Raw genomic sequence first — 23746 nt, 5'->3', positions numbered from 1 at the left:
TAGAGGTAGGACTTATCTTGGGGGACAGGGCTGGCGGGCACATAACTGTAAATAGCTAAGGTTTGTATAATTAGGAAAAATACAAATCACCTACAAATTTGTCATTTGTTCCGTAACTGAAATACAAACCACGCTATTTACATGGGGTGACTTAACCCTTAGGAAGGGTGGTAAGTCCCGGCCATACTGGCTTTGGCTTGCCCGGGGATTCCATATTCGAGCGATCAAGTACTCGGACAATAGGGAATCCCTGCTCCTCGCTGGCAGTTGTGAAACTGCCGCAACCAACGTAAGGTGTGTGCGAAGGTGAAAAGTGACTTGTCCCAGGCAGTTGCCCTGGAGTCCCTCAGAAGGAAATCCAGGTTAGGACTCTCCCAATACCACCTCGTCAGGGTATGGGGACATGACAGTATTACACCTAATACTAGGAACACAAGGAAGCATGGTCTACCTGCAGTGGTTTGAGGTCAGCTGTGCAGAGAACCCAGGATGCTTCTTTCTCTGTGGGAGGAGAGGATGAAGAAAAGAATAAGGGCCAGACAGATCTTTTCATTCATGCAGACTAACACCAGGTAACAATGCCCTCAACCTTCTGCTACTTGTCCATCAAGGAGCCTGAAGTTTAGACCAGCTGTTGTGAAGCCACCACAGGGCCGATAGAAACGTATCAAGCCTCCTGTGGGTCATGCCTTGCAGGTAAGGGGCTGAGAAGAAGGTCTGATGCTTCAACATCCCCGCTTGTAGGACCTGCGTCACTGAAAGATGCTCCATGAAGGGCAGGGACGTATCTAAGCCCCTGACATCGTGGGCTCTCGGGCGATGCGACGGAGAAAGGTCAGGATTCAAGGCAGGGTGGAGCACCCTGCGAATCCAGGCCAAGAAGGTACTCCTGGAGACCCCTCTCCTCGTTACCCAGGATCCACGAACGAGACTTGAGCCTGGAGACGAACTGCAGCTGTTCTCTGAAGACGCCTGCTCGGACCCCCTACCGGTAAGGTAGGAGATGGTCTGAGTCATCTGCTACAGGACAGAGACTAGAACCCTGGAAGGAGTCGAATAGCGGGTCCGGCACTCCCGGATTCTGAGGCTCGGCAACAAACCTCAGGGACGAACCTGAATGTTGCCTCCCTCTAACACCCTGAATGGGCGAAGTCGCAAGAGAGACCATGTGACTCGCTTGGCTGAAGATAGGCTAGCAGGAACACTGTCTACCCAGAAAGGTGGTGGTCTGGGGACTTACGTAGTGGTTCGTCAGGGGGTCTCTTTAGAGACTCGAGGACTCGAACCACGTCCCAAGGAGGAGGTCTCACCTTCGACTGGGGGCAGGAGAGGACAAGGCTTCGCATGCGAAGGAAGAGTTCCAGCAGGGGAGAAATGTTTGTCCCTAGAGCCAGGAGGCAAGACTTAAGGCTGAGGGATAGCCTTTCACAGTCGAAATTGAAAGGCACATTAATCCCTCAATCCCACTAGGGGCTCCGCTATTGCTGGAAGCGGCATCGTGTGGAGGGATGCCCTCTCCCCGACACCAGCCACAGAAACTCGCTCTCTCGCCTGGGAGACTACTGCGGAAGACTTGCGCAGGTGTCCAGGTCTCCTTTTCGCCACTTGTTACGAAAATCCTCTCTCTTTGAGGAGAAGCTGGATAGACTCCCGGCGGGAAGTGGAGCAAGCTACAGAGGCAACACATCGATGGTGTCCCACCGTTGCTGGAAGGCATCCTACCAGAGGGCTTTGGGAACTGTGACCGGGGAGCAGAACAGCAGGAGCTTGCAGCTCAGTGCTGTAGCGAACCGGTCCACAGAGGAAGCCCCACCGAGTCAGGACTTGTAGGCTACTTGAGGATCCAAAGACCACTCGGAATGTGGTGTCCATGACACACTGCTCAGACTGTCGGCGAGCTCATTCCTTTGCCTGGAATCAAGCGAGCTGCTAAGGAGACCGAGGGGGACTCGGACCATCCCAGTATCTCTACCGCAGGATGGGAAGGTTGTACTGAAAAGTACCTCCTTGTCTGGGCCAGAAACCCATCACTGTGGTGTTGTTGATCCTCATAACCACAGAATAGTCCGCCAGGCTAGGTGGAGCTACTGAAGTGCCAGAAACACAGTTTCCGTCTCTAGTAGGACTAGAGGAGGTTCCTCCTGGTTCTGACCACCGGCCTGAGGACCCGTGGATCAGAACGTGCCCCCCCCCCACTTTCCTTTTACGCGTCCGAAGACAGCCTCAAGCTTGGGGGAAGGACGAGAAGGACCACTCCCTATTGTAGGCCCTCGTCTGCTTCCCACCCCTATGGGTTCGTCTGTACTGGTTGACCCCTAGGGGTCTCGGCGTCTGGGGAGACGTGCCCCCGACTCCCCCGCGCCCCGAGTCGCCACTGGAGAGAACTCATCCTGGGGCGACTGTGGAAATCAGACGGGCCCAGGAGGAGAGACGTAACAACCTTGGGTTGGGGGTCTTCTCGTGTGAGGAAAGGTCTCGCGACCTTCCTCTGCCTTGGTACCCTGTTGTCCGAAGGGAAGGCTATGGGAGATAGGAGCCTAAGACCAGGCTCGGTATACCAGACTCTGAGAGGGCTGCGGGGAGGACTCCTCGAGGACCACCATGATCTTTAGAACTTGGTAAAGTTTGAGGAGCTTGTCCCGATGACGAAGAAGGGAGCCTTCGAGTCTGCCAGGATCGGCCAGTCACCCAGGAAACAGAGTGGCCGGATGGCGATGCCAAGAGCCCGTGAAGAGATCCGAGAGGAAGTATCGGAGAACTGTTGAGGTGCCGTGGAGAGGCCAAAGCACAGCCCTTGAACTGGTATATCCGCCTTCCAGGCAGACTTCAAAGTACTTCCTTGAAGATGGGTGAACCGGGACCGGAAGTACGACTCCTACCGGACCAGTGTACATATGAAGTCTCGTGGTCTCACCGCAAAGCTGACCGCGTCTGCTGTCGCTATGCCGAACGGAGACTGTTTGACAACCCTGTACAGAGTCGAGAAGGGAAGGAGACGATTAAGGAGGCCTCGGAACCCGTTGGCCACCTCACGGAGGGAGCGTATCTCCGACATGGACTGGACTTCCACCCGGAGGGCCCGTCCCCTCACCAATCCCTTACCTTATTGCCTTATTTTTTGTTTGGGTTCCCCCAGGTCCCTCAGTGTGAGGCACCTCATATATCCACCCGAGAGTTGCTAATGCATCTTCCGATGTATTTTGCATCTTCCAGTCTTGGATGGTCTGGGATACATCTTAGGTATTTATCGAGGTTATTCTTAAACACATCTACGCTCACTCCTGATATGTTTCTTAGATGAGCTGGCAGCACATTAAATAATCGCTGCATTATCGATGCTGGTGCGTAGTGGATTAATGTCCTGTGCGCCTTCCTTAGTTTTCCTGGTATATTTTTTGGCACTAATAATCTACCTCGGCTTGCTCTTTCTGATATTTTTAGCTCCATGATGTTTTCAGTAATTCCTTCTATTTGCTTCCATGCTTGTATTATCATGTAGCGTTCTCTTCTCCTTTCTAGACTTAATAGTTTTAAAATTTGAAGTCTTTCCCAGTAGTCAAGGTCCTTAACTTCTTTTATTCTAGCAGTATAGGACCTTTGTACACTCTCTATTTGTGCAATATCCTTTTGGTAGTGTGGGTACCATATCACATTGCAGTACTCGAGTGTACTATGTACATAAGTTTTGTAAAGCATAATCATGTGTCCTCCCCAGGGAGGAGGGAGGGGCTCGAAACCATCAGAGACTGTTGAAGGAGACAAGCTCGGAGAGCTGGCCCTCGGCCTAGTCTCTGGCACTCTCCATTCCCCGAGACCAGGGCAAGCTGCACTGGCATAAGGGAGTCCTTGGGTGAGTAGAACTCGGTCCAGGACCGTATTCTTCCCTTATCAAAGAGGAATCTCTGAATCTGGGATGCCCCTGAGGTCTCTCCTGAGGGCCAGAACCTGCCAGAACGCAAGTCCCGACCCCTGGAGTTCCTCCCCCTGATGGACTGGCAGCCAGAACTCCCATCCCCGGAGGCTCTTGCTGGGGAGACTCGTAGTAATAATAATAATAAGGGTCCAACTGGATCCTGTCGGATCCTTGCGGAAAACAGGGCCTTAGGATCCCTCCTAGGAGGGAAACAAGACCCCAGCGATGAAGGATGTAGGCTTCGCCCCCTCCGCACCATAGGACCCTCAGGAAGAGGCGGGGATTCTCCCAACGGAGTGAAGGGGGAAAGGACCGGGTCTTCCGACCCTCCTGGGGATGGGTAGTGCTCATCCGCAGGGGAGGGGAGATGAAGTTCGAGGAGGGCTCATCACCTGCGTAAGGACTCGCAAAGGGACAGGATAGTCCTTGGGGAGACACCATGCCAGAGACTCCTCTTACCCCCTTCAGGGGGGAAAGGAAGCTGCTACTGATTAGTGACCTCAGTCAGAAGGCACAGGCTCATTGCCTGCTTGAACGTTCTGATGACAGCATCCCACTAGGGATGACGATCAACCCTCGCGCTGACAGGGAGTCCCTCTGTAGGGAAGAGGATCGTTTGATCCTCTGGGGGAGATGACACATGAGGGTTCGCCCGTAGAGAACCTGCAAAGAAGGGAGAAGAGACCTTTGACCTATCCGGAAATCCTCCCCTCCTCCGGAGAGGGCGCTGCTCTGCGCTGCGGGGGAGGGAAACGCGGAGGTGGCCTGACCGCCATAAGCCCTGATGTGAACAGGATACGGTCGCGTCGGAGAACGGTGCGCCGATCACGCTGTCAATCGCGCGAAAAGCACAGATCTGGGTAGCGCTTGAATAAAGCATGCATAGCAGTATAATCGCGCCCGCATGCCAGCGTACCCACGTGAGCGTATCGGTGTCCGCGTGAACGTTCCCCGCGCTTCCACGCATATGCGGATCGCTGGCGCTTGCGCGTGAAAGATCGTGGGCAATAGCGAGGGAAACCATCCCACTCGCGAACGATCTCGGCGAAAAAAGATCGCCCGGTGCTAACGCCGTCGGTGATTGCGTGTGGGAAACCATCCCACGCACGGAAGAATAACGCTGACGATCTTCGGCGCTTACACGAGTACGAAGATCGTTGGCGCTAGCGCGAGAGAAGCCGTAGGACAGTGAGCGGGAAACCATGGTGCCCGCGTGCATATAATCTCCAACTATGAAAGACGATCATCGGCGATTCGCGCGAGCACGGACAATCTTCGATGCTAACGCGTGTGCGAAGATTGTCGGCGCTTGCGCGCGAGAGAAGATAGTTGGCGATCACGAGCGGAAAAACCTCTGTGCCCGTGCGCAGACGATCTACGATGATCGCGGGCGGGAAACCGCGCGCGGACGATCCGTGCGATGGATGCGTGAGCCTCAATGGTCGCGCGCGGGAAACAATGCCGCGAACGGAACGATCTCCGGCGCTTACGCGAACTGTGAAGATCGTCGGCTCTCGCGCGCTCGCGCGCCTAGCGCCGAATCCGAAGATCAGCGGCTAACGGCCGTCGACGATCGCGTGCGGAGAACCGCACGCGGATGGCCTCATTGCCATGCGCGGGAATCCATCCCGCGCACAGACCGACCCTAGGCGCTTACGCGCACTAGCGCTGGCTAACGATCGTTGCCGGGTTAACGATCTTCGACGATCGCGAGCGGAAAAACCACGAGCGGAAGGGCCTTGGAGATCGCGCGCGGGCGATCTACATCATTTACGAGTTGGCGCTAACAGAAGATCGCCGGCTAACGATCCTAGACGATCGCGAGATCGCGCGAGGGAAACCATCCCGCGCGCGGGTGATCATTAATGCTTATGCGTTAGCCCGTATCAGAAGATCGACAGCTAACGATCCTCGACGATCGCGGGATTGCACGCAGGAAAACCATCCCGTGCGCAGGCGATCTACAGCATTTACGCGCTGGCGCGTAACAGAAGATCGTCGGCCAACGATCCTAGACGATCGCGAGATCGCGTGCGGAAAACCATCCCGCGCGCGGGCAATCATCAACGCTTACGCGTTAGTGCGTATCACGCGGGTGGTCTCCAGCGCTTATGCGCGAGTGAAGAACGTAGGCCTCTGTGTAACAGGAGATCGTCAGCTAACTCATAGATCAGGAACTGGGATGTGTCCCTTAAAGGGAGGGCATCCCCTGAAGAGGACCAGGAGGTCTACTTCAGTGCCGACGATCAACTGAGGGACTGCTAAATACTCCGAGAAGTGGTCTCTGTGAGGTACCTTTTCCGCGAACGACAGAGGTGTCCTTCGTAGAAGAGACTTAGAGACACCGTAGGCTGAAACGCTGGTGAGCGCCAGTGCGCTATCTCAGGAACCCCAACGATGTGCGTAAATGCGCAGGGAACGTTGGTAGCAGCCTAACTGAATACTGGAACAGGGTGTCTCTGAAGGGAGACTCAGGAACAGCAGTCGAGCGCTAGCGCGTAAGGGAACGTTGGTGCGCAGGTGATACCTGGCACTAAAGGGACTTACTCTAGGTGTGAGAAAGTCTCTCCTGCCCCGAAGGGAGGAGCCCGTTAGATACCGGGGGCGTGGGCGCCCAAGGCGCGTCTGCAGTCAGGAACAGATACAGCAGGCAACAGTAGCGAGGCCCTGAGGGGATTAGTTGCAAGACCCCGAAGGGTCAATGCAACGAGAAACCAAAGTTTCTCCGTCACTAATCACCGAAGTGTAGATTTGACTAAAGTTACGAGAGCCCGAGGGAACTGCGTAACTAAAGCTCCGAGACCCCAAAGGGTCAGGGAAAAAGAGAAACCGAAGTTTCCCTGTCACTAAACACCGAAGTGCTAGTGACTGAACAGCAAGCTGTTGTCAACAGGAACAATCCTCCGAAGAGGAGTCTCTATGAGTGGCCTCTCTCGCGAACGAGAGAGGTGAGCACTTCGTAGAAGAGACTGGTGATAGAGCCCCGAAAGGCCGTGAGATCAGCAGATGTAAACAGGAACAATCCTCCGAAGAGGAGTCTCTGTGAGTGTCCTCTCACGCGAACGGGAGGGGACACTTCGTAGAAGAGGCAAAAGGAGCAATCCTCCGAGGAGGAGCCCTTAGTGCGGCTTCCCTCGCGAACGAGAGAGGGCCAGACTGATCCTGCCGCTGCTCAGCCCCTTGAGCATAGCTACAGAAGTGACCGCTCAGCCCCGAGAGCATAGTCGCTAGTACCATGGTCTAGCCTTGCAACCGCTCAGCCCCTTGAGCAAGTCACAAGGGCAGCCGCTCAGCCCCAGGGAAAGTAAAAGGGAAGTTAACAAACTACCCTGGAGGCGTACCTCCTATCATTCTAGGATGCAATGAAGAGCTGGCAGTAGTCATGGGGGAACTTCTAAGAGAAGGGAACGCCTTGAGAGACAGCGGCGAAGCCGACTCCCCAGTAAAAAACAGGACAGCTCTGCTTCAAAGGCACACAACAGGCACGAAGAAACAGCATCGCAAACTGGAAAATAAAACAGAATAATTATTTAACAGAAAATTCACCCGGGTGAAACTCCGAAGAGAAACCCCGAGGGAAAGAACATAAGAACGAAAGAAGGTATGCGCCCCCCCTCCCCCACCCGGCATGCCCAGGTGAGGGGGGGGGGACGAAGGTTAACAAAACAGAATTATAACATTATAATATGCAACTGACTTTGAATGTTCCAAGGATCACCGACCCCAAAGGGACGTGAGCCCTAAGCAGAAAAGTTAAAACACAATTATATTCATAAAAAATAATTGAGACATAAAACGAAATAGTGACTCGGTCCTGAGAGGCTAGCGTAGGCGTAGTACAGAGTAAGAAGTGAACGACCTCAAGAGAAGGGCCAGTCTCCACGAAGGCAACCATGGTGGCCTAGGAGTGAAAGGCCGTGATCAAGAAAAGATCGTAGTGGCCTGAAAGCCGGCGATCACTCTCATAGACGAACACAACACACACCGCACAACACCGAAAGCAAAGGAAACTTACTATTTCCTATACACGAAAATATACATAAACATCAATAATGTTTAAACATATTAAGTATAAGAAAAGGTAAGTTAAAAGACAAAACAATAATGGCCGTCAAGTGAGGATAAGGGCGGAGACATCTGATCGCTATCCGAGCCAAAAGTAAAGTGGAGTATTCTCCGGTGTGTGAGGGGGAGGGGTAGCTAGCTACCCCTCCCTACCCCCCGCTAACTAGCGGAGGGGTAGGAAACCCTTGTTAAAACTTTATGGCTCGTCATCAGCTGCGCCGAAGTAATTACCCCATGTAAATAGCGTGGTTTGTAATTCAGTTACGGAACAAACATCTTTTATACAGAACAAACATGACTTCTTCCAGCAACATTGCATATTAGGTACCCAGGACAGTAGCGGCTAACTGTCGTCCTAAAGTCAGCCTGCAGAGCTGTGATTCTCCATAACTACACCTATATATGCAACATTTGTCAAATTCTTGGGCAGCCTCTGGAAGATGCTCTCACATGACTACATTTTTGTTATCTTTTGCTTCTTGCCACCATAGTTTACAAGTAGTAGTTATTCTTGCAAAATAACTGAAAATATTCATGCTCACAATCTTGTGTGAGGAGAGTAGCTCATCCACATTATTCACAACCATTAATAAAATAATTCAAATAAGCACATAGGAAGCGAGATTAACTCCAACCACAGAATTGGATTTAAAGTCTGCATCCTTCTAGGAATACTTATCCTATTCGAAGGACAATAATAACAAGGTCTTAGTATGAGCTTCAACTTATTATTGATTTAATGATAACAGACTTCATACTGTTCAAATTTATACAAGTCATCAGTTAAAACACCAAAAGATTATGCTAAATACTGTATAGAATATCTTATACAGCATATTTTTTTAAATGTTTTAGTAAACTCAAAGTAATTTTACTATTTAAAATATGACACATTTCTAAAATAATCGTAATTTTCCTAGTAATATAATCCTGGGTCCTTTAGGTAGGGAATACGTTTTCAGTGCAAGTTAGACAGCCGTTGAATCATTTTAATGAGTAGTTAAGCGACAGGCGGGATCAAATGCAAAGACCCTGCCTCTTTGCCTGTCAAAATCTCATCACTCATGACCTTTTGGCTCAGGACTAAGAGGGGAGGTTGAGGAGGCTGAAGTGGGTAGTAAATAACCAATCTGAAGGGCTCCCACTACATAAGGCTTAGCCATATGCTTCTGCTGGTTTACCTAAGGCACAAATAGCAATCCACTACTCTTGGATGCAAGAAAAGGGGCAAGGTGAATGCTGGAAACATAGTAATCTTCTTTTTCCCTTCTTCTGTCACCCCACTGCCTAGATGGAACAGGTTGGTTAGCTCGAAAAAGATGCATGAATTAGTTCCTTCCGGGAAGTTGCAGGCAGTCCTGTTAGGGTCTAGGAAAGGCCTGGAGGCCTTACTTGCCGAACCTTGCACCAAAGAATTCCAAAGTGACAGAGCTACCTCTGAGATAACTTGTCTGATAATGGGTAATCAGGGATGTCCATGGCCTTGAGGGGTACTGAAGTGCCACTAAATGACCAAGGCCCCTCCCGAGGGTGGATCTCAGGTAGCCTCCCACCGACCATTGCACCCATGAAAGTGTGCATGGATGTTTGTCAAAAGCACTCTGACTTAAGATTGTTTGCTTCCGTTAACACCAATCCAAGGTCTTGTGTTTTAGGGGCAGTCAAATTCCAAGTATCCTCTTACCTAGCCGGGAAAGAGGGTACAGCAGATTGCTCTGGCGATTCATCCCCCACCCAGAATACTGATCACGTAATCGGGAGCTGAAGATGGCCCGAGAAGGCTGACAACTGTGGATAGGACTCCTGATGCTAAACATGGAAGTAGCAATCCTTCTCTTCCTTCTGCTGTATGGGGAAGAGGGACAGACAATGGCCCAGTACCTGGAGGTAAGGGGAGAAGATCCATTTGACCACCACTCTGTCTTTCCCTGCATATAAATGTGCAATGAAATCTTCAAAAGGTGTCATCCTCTCAAATTGCTCTACCAATGTATCACAGGTTGAGGGAGTAGCAGGAGTCTAATTATTATTACTAGCTAAGCTAGTAGGATGCTATAAACCCGAGAGCTTCAACAGAAAAAAAGAGCCAAGTGAGGAAAGGAAATAAGGAAACAGATAGAATAATGTGCCTGAATGTACCCTCAAGCAAGAGAACTCTAACCAAAGACAGTGGAATACCATGGTTCAGAGGTTATGGCACTACCCAAGACTACAGAACACTTTTATTTTTTAATGTCCTTCTCATAGAAGAACTGCTTACCATAGCTAAAGAGTCTTTTCTAGCCTTACAAGTGAAAAGTAGCCACTGAACAATTACAGTACAGTAGTTAACCCCTTGAGTAAAGAATAATTTTTCAGTTATCTAAGAGTTGTCAGGTGTATGAGGAAAGATGAGAAAGTGTAAAGAATGGACCAGACTGCTTAGTCTTTGTGTAGGCAGAGAAAAAATTACCCATAACCATTCAAAGCACCCAACTCTAGCAATAGCCTACTACCAGCCAGAATGGGAGATGGTGAATGCCGAAGCTCCTTCATCAACCAGGGGGCAAAAAGTGTATGGGACTATACCCTCCTCCTGACTACAGGGACAGCTGGGGAACCCAATACACTTACTAGGGGGCTGCAGTGGGGGAATATCATGCAAGGTCACGACTCTATCCCTGTGCATTGGCATGAGGGGCCAAACCCAGAACAATACCCAAGTTCTATCTGGTTACTGTGGCTGCCAGGGGAGCAAAGCTATGATATCAGAGGGCTTTGGTAGAGGCTTGTGACATGGGATCATGGCCTTATCCCCTTGCATTGTCCCTGAGGGGCCTAAACACGGACCCGACACCAGTCAATCTCACAAGGTTACTACTAGGGCCTCGTGCATCGGCTGGTGGGGGAGAGATAGCCAGGAACGCAAGAACCAACTGCGGGGAGACCGAATCATGGAATCATGACATGGTGTTACAACCCTAACTCTAGCCCTGTATATCTGCTTTGGAGCCCGAAAGACAAGGCCAACACCAGTCAATCCAGCCGTCAGGGTAGCCAAAAACCCGAGCCAGGTGTGCGTGTGTGTAGTGGAAGGCAGGCTAGGGGCCATGGACCTGTGTCATGGACCTGGCTCCGTGCATCAGCCAGGGGGCCATAACGCTTGTCCCGCTTGACTACCAAAGTAACTGAGAATCTGAGCCCCCAACCTTAGGGTCCAAGGTGGGGAACCTTGATACAGGGTCACGTCTCTGGCCCCATGCATCAGCCCTGGGGGACCAAAACACAGGGTTGTGGCTCCCTCCCAACAGGGCCCAGAACGACTTGAATGTTGTCCACCTCACCACCATTTTTATTGGACCAGAACACTGGAACGAATCCTTTGTAAAGAAAATGTCAAAGAAAGAAGGCTATAAAATGCAGGTTCTTAAAATAAAAGGGCAGACTATTCAGAACACTGAAGAAAGACTCACTTGATAGAAGAGATATTCTCGACCTAGCTCGTCTCAATAAACTGCAACGCATTAAAGATAACGACCATATGCATGTTCGCCTATTACTACACTTAGGGGCTTGGACTGGTACTATATCTCTGAAAGACGCTTACTGGCACCTCCCTATTGTGGCTCACTTCTAAACTTAACTAGAGTGCTGGCTCAGGAGTGTTTTTTACAGATTCAAAGTAATGGCTTTCAGCCTCAATATTACCCCCAAGAATGTTAGCAAAACTAGCAGTCAGTGATCAAACTCCTGCAGCAGTAGAATTTCAGATTGTTGCCTATTTAGATGACTGGCTGATCTGGGCAGAGATGAATGAATTGTCTCGTGTACACAAATCAAGTCTTACGAGTTCTTCAGGATCTAGTTTTTCTGACCATCTTTACAAAATAAAGATGAGTTGCAAAAAAGATATTTCAGTGTCTTGGTCTTCATTGGAATATGTCGAAAGCCTCTCAAGCCTACCAAAAGTATCTCAGCAAAGATTTCTTAGGAAGGTCAATTTTTTCTATTCAAGGCGCTTCTCTTCCCGAAGGTCTTGAGCCTTAAGTCAACTAAGTGTCAAAGATCAGGATAAAGAACCTTAATTGGGTGTGGAGAAGAGCAGCTCAAAAAGGATGTTGAGACAACTCATTTGCCCAATTGCCACAACAAAAAAACTTTCCACGTCAATCCCACCGGCCCTTCCTCCAATTTCCATAATCCTTCATACAAATGCATCTGGGTCAGGTTGGGGAGGTCATTCAGAAGAGACTATAGTTTTGGGAACTGGTCCCATCAATTCACAGCATTTCACATACCGGTAAATGTGTTGGAGCTCTTGGCAGTTTTCCTGATGTTGAAGAGACTCAGTCCATGAAGGAACTCTATGATTTCCATACACAACCAGGCAGCAGTTTGTTACCTCAGGAGGGGAGGATTATACTTGAGAATTCTCAATACAGTGACTAATCCCATTATGGAGTTCTTTAGGAGAGTAACTTTTCTCTCTATTTCATCTTTTGTGTTCTTTCCATATAGTAGCAGATGCCCTATTCTAAACACAGAATGGACCTTAGATTAGAGCTCTTTCCAAGAAATCCTAAAGTTGGTTCCAAATCTCCATACAGACCTGTTTGCAACTAAAGAGAACCACAAGCTTCCAATATATGTAGCTCCTAATGTGGATTCTCAGGCAGTAGCAAGATGCCTTGAATCTAGATTAGAACAAATGGTCATCGATTTATCTGTTTCCTCAGAGTTTGATTTTGCAGGCTCCCTTTAGAATTTTTCAGGGACAGTTGTGCTAGTAGCTCCACTTTTGCCAAACAGCCCATGGTATCTACTGCTACTGCATTTGAGACAGAAGTTAAACTTGTTTTGGTCTGCACACCTGTATCGAAAAGTAGGGAGTCGGATTATTTTCAATTCCTCCTTTCTGATTCAGAACCTTCATGCTTGGATTTCCTCTACTGTAAAATAGTGGGGATTCTCAACTCATAACATGACATATTTGATTAGCTATAAAAGGTCTTCATCTATTAGGCATTACTAATCTGTGTGGAAAGCATGGATGGCATTTCTGAGGAATATGTCACATTGCCAGATAACCCCAGACTTCATGGCTTCATTTTTGGTCCACCTCTTTAAGGATAAGACGCTTAAGCATCACCAATTTTGTCATACAAATCTGCATTGACAATACATTAGAAGTGGGCTTTTTGAGTGGATATAGACTGGTATATTTCACAAGTACCCAGTCTTTTGTACTACCATCTCCACTAATCCATTAATTTTCTTGGTTTATGAATGGTTTACCATCATCATTCCTCATCGTTCCAACATCCTCTCAGCAGCTGAAAATTATTCACAAAATTACCCTTCAAGTACTTTATTGGTCTACTTTCCAGCTTATTCCCTCTATCTATCAATATTTTGAATCAACTTGGTTTGTTGTTGCAAGTAAAGAGAAGCAACATTTCACTTTCTTTGTAAATAAGTTTGAAAATAAATGTTCATTTTTTGTTTCATTCTATTAGTTTATTATGCATGTTGCATAAGATTTTTCATAACTCTGACCATCCTTTACATTCAGATCTCCCTGGACAATTCTATCATGTTCGTAATACTAGGCAGGCAGTTAATTCTAATGGTCAGGCCTTCTCCATCATGAGGCTCAATACTACACAGTATTCTAGAAGTTTTATTCCAGCTGTTACCAAGTTGTGGAATGATCTTCCTAATCGGGTAGTTGAATCAGTAGAACTTTAAAAGTTCAAAGTTGGAGCTAATGTTTTTATGTTCACCAGGCTGACATGAGTCTTTATTGTTTATATATGACATATCTGTTTTTGACATTGTTAATAGTTTATATAGGACATATCTGTTTTGACGCTGTTACTGTTTTTAGAATATATTGTTAATTTACTCTCATCATTTATTTATTTCCTTATTTCCTTTCCTCACTGGGATATTTTTCCCTGTTGGAGCCCTTGGGCTTATAGCATCTTGCTTTTCCAACTAGGGTTGTAGCTTGGCTAGTAATAGTAATAATAACAATAATAATAATAATAATAATAATAATATTCATTTCTCTTTCCAGTCCTGTTGTTAAATCCTTTTTGTTTAAAGACTGAAAGAACCCGCAATGACTCTTAGATGGTTAGAATCATACCTTTTACATTATCAGATACTACTTAACCACACTTTATGTAAGAGCCTCTTTTAATAGTATTTATTATTAAAATTTCTATGGAATAGGGTTTATGCTAAATAGTTTGCACATGTTAACAATAATGTTGGTGTATATTTGTTTGGTTTTCATTACTATTTTATTAAAATAATTATTACTGTTATTTCTACTGTTATAAGGGATATTAACATGTTAATGCAACAGCAATATATGTACAGGTATACCATGGTTTACATCGTTTCGAGTTAAGTATTTTAAATTTATGCCGGTTGTCATAAATATATGGAAAAATAAAAATACAGAAGTCATTTTGTTTGACTTTCTGTCTGTCCGCCACAAGTATTGAAGTCATAATATCACTGAAATAGTATTAAAAGCCCATAAAACATATTCTTTACAAAAAATAAGAATTATAGTATATAAAAACATTAAAATATTTACATTTATATTAGATGTTCACATAATTAACATAAATCCTAGTGGAAAAGCTATGAAAATAGCTGTGACTTTGTTTTTATACTAGTTAGCGGTCTTTAAGAGCTTAACATGTTTCTCAACTATCTCTCCAATTGTGGTGCGAGTTTCATTTTCCTTGAGTGACGCGCGTATTTACACCGAATTTCCCCTGAAAATAAGCTACGTGCGATGCAGCAATTATTATTACTATCATTATTATTAATTGCTAAGCTACAACCCTAATTGGAAAAGCAGAATGCTATAAGCCCAGGGGCTCCAAAAGGGAAAATAGCCCATTAAGGAAAGGAAATAAGGAAAAATAAAATACTTAAAGATCAGTAACATTAAAAAAAATATCTCCTATATAAACTATGAAAACTTTAACAAGAGGAAGATAAATAGGATAGAATAGTGTGCCTGAGTGTACCCTCAAGCAAGAGAACTCTAACCCAAGACAGTTGAAGACCATGATACAGAGGCTATGGCACTACTTAAGACTAGAGAACAATGGTTTGATTTTGGAATGTCCTTCTTCTAGAAGAGCTGCTTACCATACCTAAAGAGTCTCTTCTACCCTTACCCTAAAGTCTCTTCTACCCTTACCCTAAAGAGTCTTTTCTACCCTTACCAAGATGAAAGTGGCCACCAAACAATTACAGTGCAGTAACCCCTCAGGTGAAGAAGAATTGTTTGGTAAACTCAAGTGTTTTCAGGTGTGTGAGGACAGAAGAAAATATGTAAGAATATGCCAAACTATTCGGCATGTGTGAGTAGGCAAAGGGAAAAATGAACCATAACCGGAGAGAAGGATCCAATGTAGTACTGTCTGGCCAGTTAAAGGACCCCATAACACTCTAGTGGTAGTATCTCAACGGGTGGTTGGTGCCCCGGGTCATTTACGGTTTTTTATGCGTCATTGCATCATCGGATCACCAGAGAGTTGAAAGGTTGGATGAGGTGGGACATCAGAATAAATGACTCAGGTTTGTATAGCTAGGAAAAATACAAATGGTTTTGAAAATTTGTAATTTGTTCCTACACAGATGCAAACCCTCGTAATTTAAGGGGAGTCTTCTTTAGATGGGATGAAGTCTCTAAAGTCCAATGGGGATCTGATTAGCCCTAACGCAGCTATATACTAATGATATCAAACTGGCTCATATGAGAAGCAGGGTCTAGATATCTGCCTCAAGGTAAAATAGAAGTTAATGACTAAATTTATATTTGGTCAGAAAAAGGGAATTATATTGCAACTTAAAGTCAACTTGCAACTAAATGTTACAAGGAAACTCTTACTTATACAAAGGTCCCTTCCAAGCAGGTATTCCTAGTTAAGGCATATCATGGCAAAGGTAAAGGATGAAGAAACTCATTCATTCCATTTACACATCTACTTATGAGAAAAACCAATTATGTGACAAAATATTATTTGTTCTGTAAGGGCATGTCCTAAACTACCATATTTCACGTGTCATAAGACACTACACTACAAGTGGTAAGATGCACTCTGTATTTAGTTATGTAATTTTTGGAAATGAGAAATTTATAACCCATCGTAGCAGCAATTCCTAGTTGGCGATTCTAATGTGATTTTTTTGTCTGGCACAATAAATTTTCATATTTGGGGTGCATCATGAAATGTTTTAGCACATTAGCTGTACACCTATTATCCTAATATAATTACATAATAATATCAAATCCAATAAACCAGTTGTAGTTGCTATCATAATAATAATGTTTTCAAATGTCTTTTTACATGAAAGCAGTGCTACCAAATGCTCCTGATCAAATTTTGGTAAGAAAGTAAGATTCCAGTAACATTCCCAAAGTTAACTTGGTAACACTGCAACCTAACTTGCAGTGAGATGTTTTTAAAGGTTCTGTTCAGTAATAACTATCTGTATTTCGGAACACATGCAATAAAGTCATTACCAATATATTGCTTTATTACAAAATATGAGAAAATTAGTTGGCACGCTTGGATGTAGATGGCATTGGCGAGTAATCAGCTAACCACCAAAAACAAACACAAATATATTGTTGCCTTCTCTAATTAAAAGTCCATTCAGAATAAATTTATGAATGATAACTGCACGTTTATATTTTATATTTTGTGCATGTGAGTGTTTGTATGTTATTACTGAGGTGTTTGAGGGTTGTCAAACCCCTATACAGTATACAAATTTATCTTAGTTTTACGATGCAGGGTGATATTTGGGAGCAATTTTCAGGAAAACAGTTTGTTTTGAGGTTGGAACTATGGTATCTGTTGAGCAGCTACTATTGGACCCAAAGAGAAAGTGTCTAGTGGCCTATGGGTAAAGTCCGTAAGATAGTGAGGGTTACAGCAACACCACATATATCATGAGCTCTAGAAGGGGCCCCAGGGGGGCAATTCTCCAAAGGATTAATAACCTTTGAGGATAACTTCCCTCAACCAAAATGAGATAGTGTTTTTGGTTACTCTCTTCTTGTTATGACCTGTAATCAAGAATATGCTAGGTCTTTGATGACAAAATGGAGCAGTTATCTTCATGTAATGTTGAATTGCTCTTTAGTAACAGATTGTCTGGGTTATCACTTACCTCTTTGATAGATGATATGGAAAAGGAGTCAAATCTGTTGCCTCAAACTGAAGGACTTTGGGTCTTTGCCACAAACTTGGGAACAAAGGTCCTTCCATCCAATGGAGTGTTATATCACATAAGATGGATACAGTTGAGTGAAACACCAGTTTAATCAAAATCTGGTTTACTTCAAATATAGCTGTAATTTTTTAACACAGTAAATGTGTATACAGTGAGCAGCAAGAGCTGGGACAAGCTGGGTGGGGAGCAAGTAAATGGCGCTAAGCAAGCCCAGCGTAAAGGAGTGTGGGCTATTTGAAATCATTGCACCGCGAGAATTTTTATCCAGAATATCTGATTTTTTACCGAATAAGTATTGTGGTTTTCTGTGTCGATTGGAAGTTAAATAGTGGAGGGAGAACTCACGTAAACAGAGGCCTTGACTGTCTTCAAGGTAAAATCTCTATCAGAAGCCTGATAAAGAGGTTCGTAAGGTGCCATCTTGAGGGACCTTGATCATACTCTAAGATTGGGGTTTTAGTTGCTGAGGAGACCAGGTCTGCTCAAAGCTTTTCATCAGAACTGACAGCTCCCATGAAGAAGAGAGATGGATTCCCTTCAATCTGAAAACCTGGCTTAAGGGTGAGCGATACCTTTCACTCGTGACTGGGAGGAACTTCTCCTTTCTTAAGAATACAAAAAAATTCTACAATTAAAGGAATAGTGGTCTAGAGTGGAGCATGTTCATTATCTTCATAAAGTGAAAAGCTTCTGTACTAGAAGCTGGAACTTTATTGGGGATACACCAGTGGTATCCTGAATAACCTCAGGGGGCATGTCTATAACAACTAGTGTCGATGTAGATGTTCTCTCTTCCTATCGAGAAACCACCGGGCAAAGTTACAGCTCAAAAAAAGGTCTGAAATTCTTCACTTTGCTAAGGATGTCTTTATTTCTTTCCTCAAGCAAGGGCAATGAGCTAAAAATCCAAAATGGAATGAGGAGAGCTATGATTTCTACTAGAAACAGTCTCTCTGTTAAAATGAATCTGAGAAACTGATGGTTTAATTTCTCTATCCGAACTGGATCTATGAGGAAAAAGATCTGTAGGGTGTGCCCCTTCATGAGCATTTATGCTTAGGGACAGAATAATATGGGGGGAGTCAGACCTTCATAACTTATTTCCACTCAAAACTCTGAAAATGAGAAGTTTATTGTTTCCCGGCTGTTTACACAGGTCTAGGTACAAGTTTAGTCACTGCAAGTTGGTTCCATTGGGCAGCAGAAGCACTATTAACATTTGGTTCTGTACAGCACGTTCAGGTGGTGCAGGAGAGCCGACAACTGCAGGTAAGGCTGCGCATTCCCCTGGAGTACGCGTAGAAAGCTTGACCACTTTTGGTTTCTAGATCTGTTTGTTTAAAAGTAACATTACTCTTTGCACAGCCAAACATGTAATTCAGAATTGGAGGAAGTCGTAGTACAATACTTGAAAAAGAAAGTTTCCTTAAGGAATTTGCAGATCACTTTTGTGGAAAAAAAAAGGTGTATGGGGCCATTTGGTGTAAGAGGAAGGTCCAACTTTCTATATGAGCGAACTGGAAAATATTAAGAGCCCTTCAAGAGAAATGCCTCTCTTTGAGGAGAAACACCATTATCCTCGGCCACTTCTCTTGTGGTCTTCAGTGGCATATGAAGAGACACCTTAACACTTTGCCAGGAGAAATCCATTAAGTAGAGAAATGTCCATGCACTACATATCTGAAAAGGAAATCTGCTGATCTCCATTCAGCACACTCGTTGGGGGAGAAGGAGACCTGTTCCCACTTGCATAGTTGGGTACTATTGATACGTGTAAAATCAATGTCCCTCTCAACACAACTGCCATCCTTGGTAAAAAAGGACCTGAGAGGGAAATATCAATATCGTGTGTCGTAAGAGAAGGCTTCCGTTTATTGCTCTCAAGAGAGAAAGATCGGGAAGAAGAGCAATCTCTCTTCTCTTAGTCTTCTTCTTGCGACGAGCACCATACTTCTCCAACTGAGAGGGCGACCAATCTCTGCAAAAATCATAAGTTGAAAAGTACGAGCATCGCTTTCCATGGCAACTCAGACACAAAGGATGAGGATCTACCTCTACCCAACTCATGAAGGCACCAAAAGGGAGACCTTCAAGGTGTGCATACTACCTTGAGCACTATTCATAATCACAAGTACACAAGCACAAAAAGAAGGAAAGGCACAACACAGCACGGAGAGCGATTGTAGCGGATGTCCGTTCTGTAACACAAGAGAAGAGTGATCTGCCTCGATGAGGTTGCAGTGCTTGCCCACAGCGTAGGTGAACAGCTGATAACCACAGAATGTTACCAGAGTCCCATGAATTCTTTCTTTTTGGTTGTAGCCAAACAATTTGGGAGTAAACCCTCATAATTAACGAGGGTTTTTATCCGCGTATGAATAAATAACCTTTTGGCTAAAGAATTTCTAATATTCACTGAAAAAAATATAATTTGACATATATAAAAAAACTACTAAAATAAATACAATTGGTGAATCACTTTGTAAAGGGTTTTCAAAATTTTTGCAAGACATAACCATATTTCTATCATCATATCCATTTCATGATTTTAATAATTTGTTTTTGAAACAATAACAATAATTGACCTCAAATTAATAACCTTACCTGTTCTATATTTTTTATGACTATGGCAGGTCTCAATAATAATGAAAAGTGCGCATTAAGTCTTGGCAAAAGAGTTAGCAAAAGTTGCAGTGAACGCCATGCAAGGGCTAAATTTCTTGTTGTAATCGTCTTCAGTCCTAATGCAACAGCACCAGCTTCAATAAGCAACCTAAAATAGAAAGCTCTGATATATACACAATAAGTTACTTTAAACAACTTTAATGAGTATTTATCATACAAAAAAAAACACAAGCTAAGTCTTTTAAACAGTAGTTATCTTTCATACTCCAACCTGTAACAAAAGTTCAGTAAAAAAAACTCACCTGCATGTATCAGAATTAAATCTTCTAAGAAGATCTGTTAGACGAGTAAGTAACTGTTGTGCAGCTAACCTAAGAGTAGCAGCACATTCAGCATATTCAACAATCAAACGTACCACCACCAAACATACTCCTACTACTACATATTCCTCTCCCCCAACCACCACACCACCACAGCTACTACTACTGCTATTTACACCACTACCACTACTACCAACATTCACACCATTACTGGTATGCTCAGCAATGCCATTGCTGATGGTAGCAGTGGTACTGGTGGCAGTGGAAGTAGAAGTTGTGGTTGAGGTTGAAATTGATGAAATTCTTCTAGCTGGACTGGAATCTTCTTCCATTTTTCCCTCTCCCACAATAGCTGGGGGACTGACTAAGGTATCTGTAATAAAGAAAATAATAACCAATGAACAATCAGATTTCCAAAATGTCATATGTAGAAACATTTTGGATAACCTATAGGTGTCATTTTGACTATCTTATTTTTTATTTTTAGCATGCTATAATACATTACTGTACATCCTAATCTAATCAGCTTTATACCATAACAAACAAATGTGAAGAAAGCATTACAGGAAAAACATTGCTAGACCAGAAGCAGCCCAAGAGTATATTTTAAAAGACAAATTTTGAAATCCCAAAATTTCAAAGGGTTAAACAATAAACTATCATATAAAGTAAAGCTAAGCTAGACTCAAACAACATACATATACCAAGGCACTTCCCCCAATTTTGGGGAGGGTAGCCGACATCAAACCAATGAAAAGGGGACCTTTTCTCTCTACGTTCCTCCCAGCCTGACAAGGGACTCGTCCGAGTTCGGCTGGTATTGCTAGGGTGCCACAACCCACCCTCCCCCGTTATCCACCACAGATGAAACTTCATAACGCTGAATCCCCTACTGCTGCTACCTCCGCAGTCATCAAACAGACAAACTCTGACTAATTCTCTAACAAAATATATAAAAGCCTTTAAAGGTGTATAGGTATCTTTAGAATAAGCATGCTGCATATTTTCATAACTGATACAAGTGTTATGCCTCAGTAATTATTACAATCAGTCAGGTCTCCTTTTTTTGGAAATCTATTATTATTATTACAGTAATATTAATTGCTAAGCTACAACCCTAGTTGAAAAGGCAGGATGCTATAACCAGGGGCTCTAACAGGGAAAACAGCCAAGTGAAGAAAAGAAACAAGGAAAAATAAAATATTTTAAGAACAATAACTACATTAAAATAAATATCTCCTATATGAACTGTAAAAACTTTAAAACAAGAGGAAGAGAAATAAGATAAAATACTGTGGCCAAGTGTACCATCAAACATAAGAACTATAACCCAAGACAGTGGAGGACCATGGTACAAAGGCTATGGCACATCCCAAGACAAGAGAACAATGGCTTGATTTTGGAGTGCCCTTCTCCTAGAAGAGCTGCTAACCATAGCTAAATTGTTTCTTCTACCCTTACCAAGAGGAATGTGGCCACTGAAGAATTACAAATTATATATATATATATATATATATATATATATATATATATATATATATATTATATATATATATATATATATATATATATATATATTATATATATATATATATATATACTCATATATACAGTATATATATATATATATATATATATATATATATATATATATATATATATATATATATATATATATATACACATATATACAGTATATATATATATATATATATATATATATATATATATATATATATATGCATATATATATATATATATATATATATATATATATATATATATATATATATATATATACAGACTACATATATACAGTATATATATATATATATATATATATATATATATATATATATATATATATATATATATATATATATATATATATATATATATATATATATACAGACTACACACACACACATATATATATACATATATATATATATATATATATATATATATATATATATATATATATATATATATATATATATATATAGATAGATATAGATATACTGTATATATATATATATATATATATATATATATATATATATATATATATATATATATATATATATATATATATATATATATATATATATATATATATATATATATATATATATATATATATATATATATATATCTATATGTATATATATATATATATATATATAAATATATATATATATATATATATATATATATATATATATATATATATATATATATATATATATATATATATATATATATATTATATACATATATATATATATATTATATATATATATATATGTGTGTGTGTGTGTGTATATATATATACAGTGATACCTCACAACACAAAATTAATTGGTTCTGTAAAGTGATTTTTTCGTGTAGCGAGTCGCCTTTTCCATGTAAATAGCCTAATTTGTTCCAGATCCTTGAAAAACACCCCATTAAATGATTTTAAAAATGATATTCGCCACTAAACAGTGCTAAATATATGAAAAGTACTGTATTTAGATCATTTAATAATAAATCAACATTAATATTCTGAAAAAGAAGTGTTCAATTACAGCAAACAGTAAAAATAAAGTAACTAAAATGTGGAACCTTACCTTTGGAGTGAGGCAATGTAGGAGGCAGAAAACATTTACGTACAAGTGGCATAAAATGTGAACACTTAACCTTACAAAACAGATTTATAAATGACAGAAAACATTAACACTTAATTTTAGGAAACCCATCTACAAATGGCAGGAAATATTAACACAACTTTACGATAAACTTAAAATAAAATTTCTTTTTTTTCCTTTTTCTATTTTTTCTACCCTATATTTTCTATTTTCTAAATTTAATTACACTATATATTTTCTTCATCACTGCCACTTTTCTTTTGTTTTTTAGCTGGCGCTTCGTCTGCTTCTACCAATGGCCTCTTACCAAAATAATCATCCAAAGAAGCTTGTTTCGGCCTGCTTCTTAAAATTTTCCTGAAATAACTCAGGGAAACTTCATTACAGTACTCAAGCGCATGACCTGTAAGAATTTTTTCTGGGTGTCTCTTTTCTACGAGAGCCACCATTTCAAAGTAGCCATCTAGACTCTTCTTTAATTTCTGCCGTTGTCAGTGGGTCATCCTCCTCCCCCCACTATACTCTTCCTGAACGACGTTCACTCGCATGGCCTCCAACTCCTTCAGGTCATCCATCGTAAGTTCCTCTTACAGTTCCTGGATAAGCTCAACAATGTCGGCCTCATCAACTTCCAGACCCATGGACTTCCAGAGTGTAACGATCTTGGCAACTTCAGATTGAGCATCAGGTTCAGGATCGTCAACATTTTTTTAATAGTCTTCAGTTTGGTCTGTGTGGAAGCCCTCGAAATCTCGTGAGGAGACGGCATCAGGCCACAGCTTCTTCCAAGTAGAGTTCAAGATGAGCCTCGAAACTTCCTACCAAGCTTGATTGATCATTTTGCAGCATATGACAATATCAAAATGCTCCTTCCAAAACTGACAGAGGGTGAGGTTTGTGCTCTCAATGATTTTGAAACATTTCTTGAAGAGATATTTCGT

At 42.8% G+C, this 23746-nt stretch overlaps 1 protein-coding gene across 1 annotated transcript in view; it reads right to left on the bottom strand.

The window, feature by feature from the left end:
• The window catches only part of scat (VPS54 subunit of GARP complex scat), a 205222-nt gene that overhangs the window by 52536 nt on the left and 128940 nt on the right, over positions 1–23746 (bottom strand). Inside the window, exons 17-18 of the mRNA XM_068351075.1 lie at positions 20158–20548; positions 19835–20003 (exon numbers count right to left, since the gene is read on the bottom strand). Coding sequence (XP_068207176.1) covers positions 19835–20003; positions 20158–20548 — 560 coding nt within the window. The remainder of the gene's footprint in view (positions 1–19834; positions 20004–20157; positions 20549–23746) is intronic.

The sequence above is a fragment of the Palaemon carinicauda genome, chromosome 27, assembly GCF_036898095.1.
Source record: "Palaemon carinicauda isolate YSFRI2023 chromosome 27, ASM3689809v2, whole genome shotgun sequence".
NCBI lineage: Eukaryota > Metazoa > Arthropoda > Malacostraca > Decapoda > Palaemonidae > Palaemon > Palaemon carinicauda.
The sequence above is the reverse complement of the archived record's forward strand: the minus strand, read 5'-3'. Positions and strand labels throughout refer to the sequence as shown.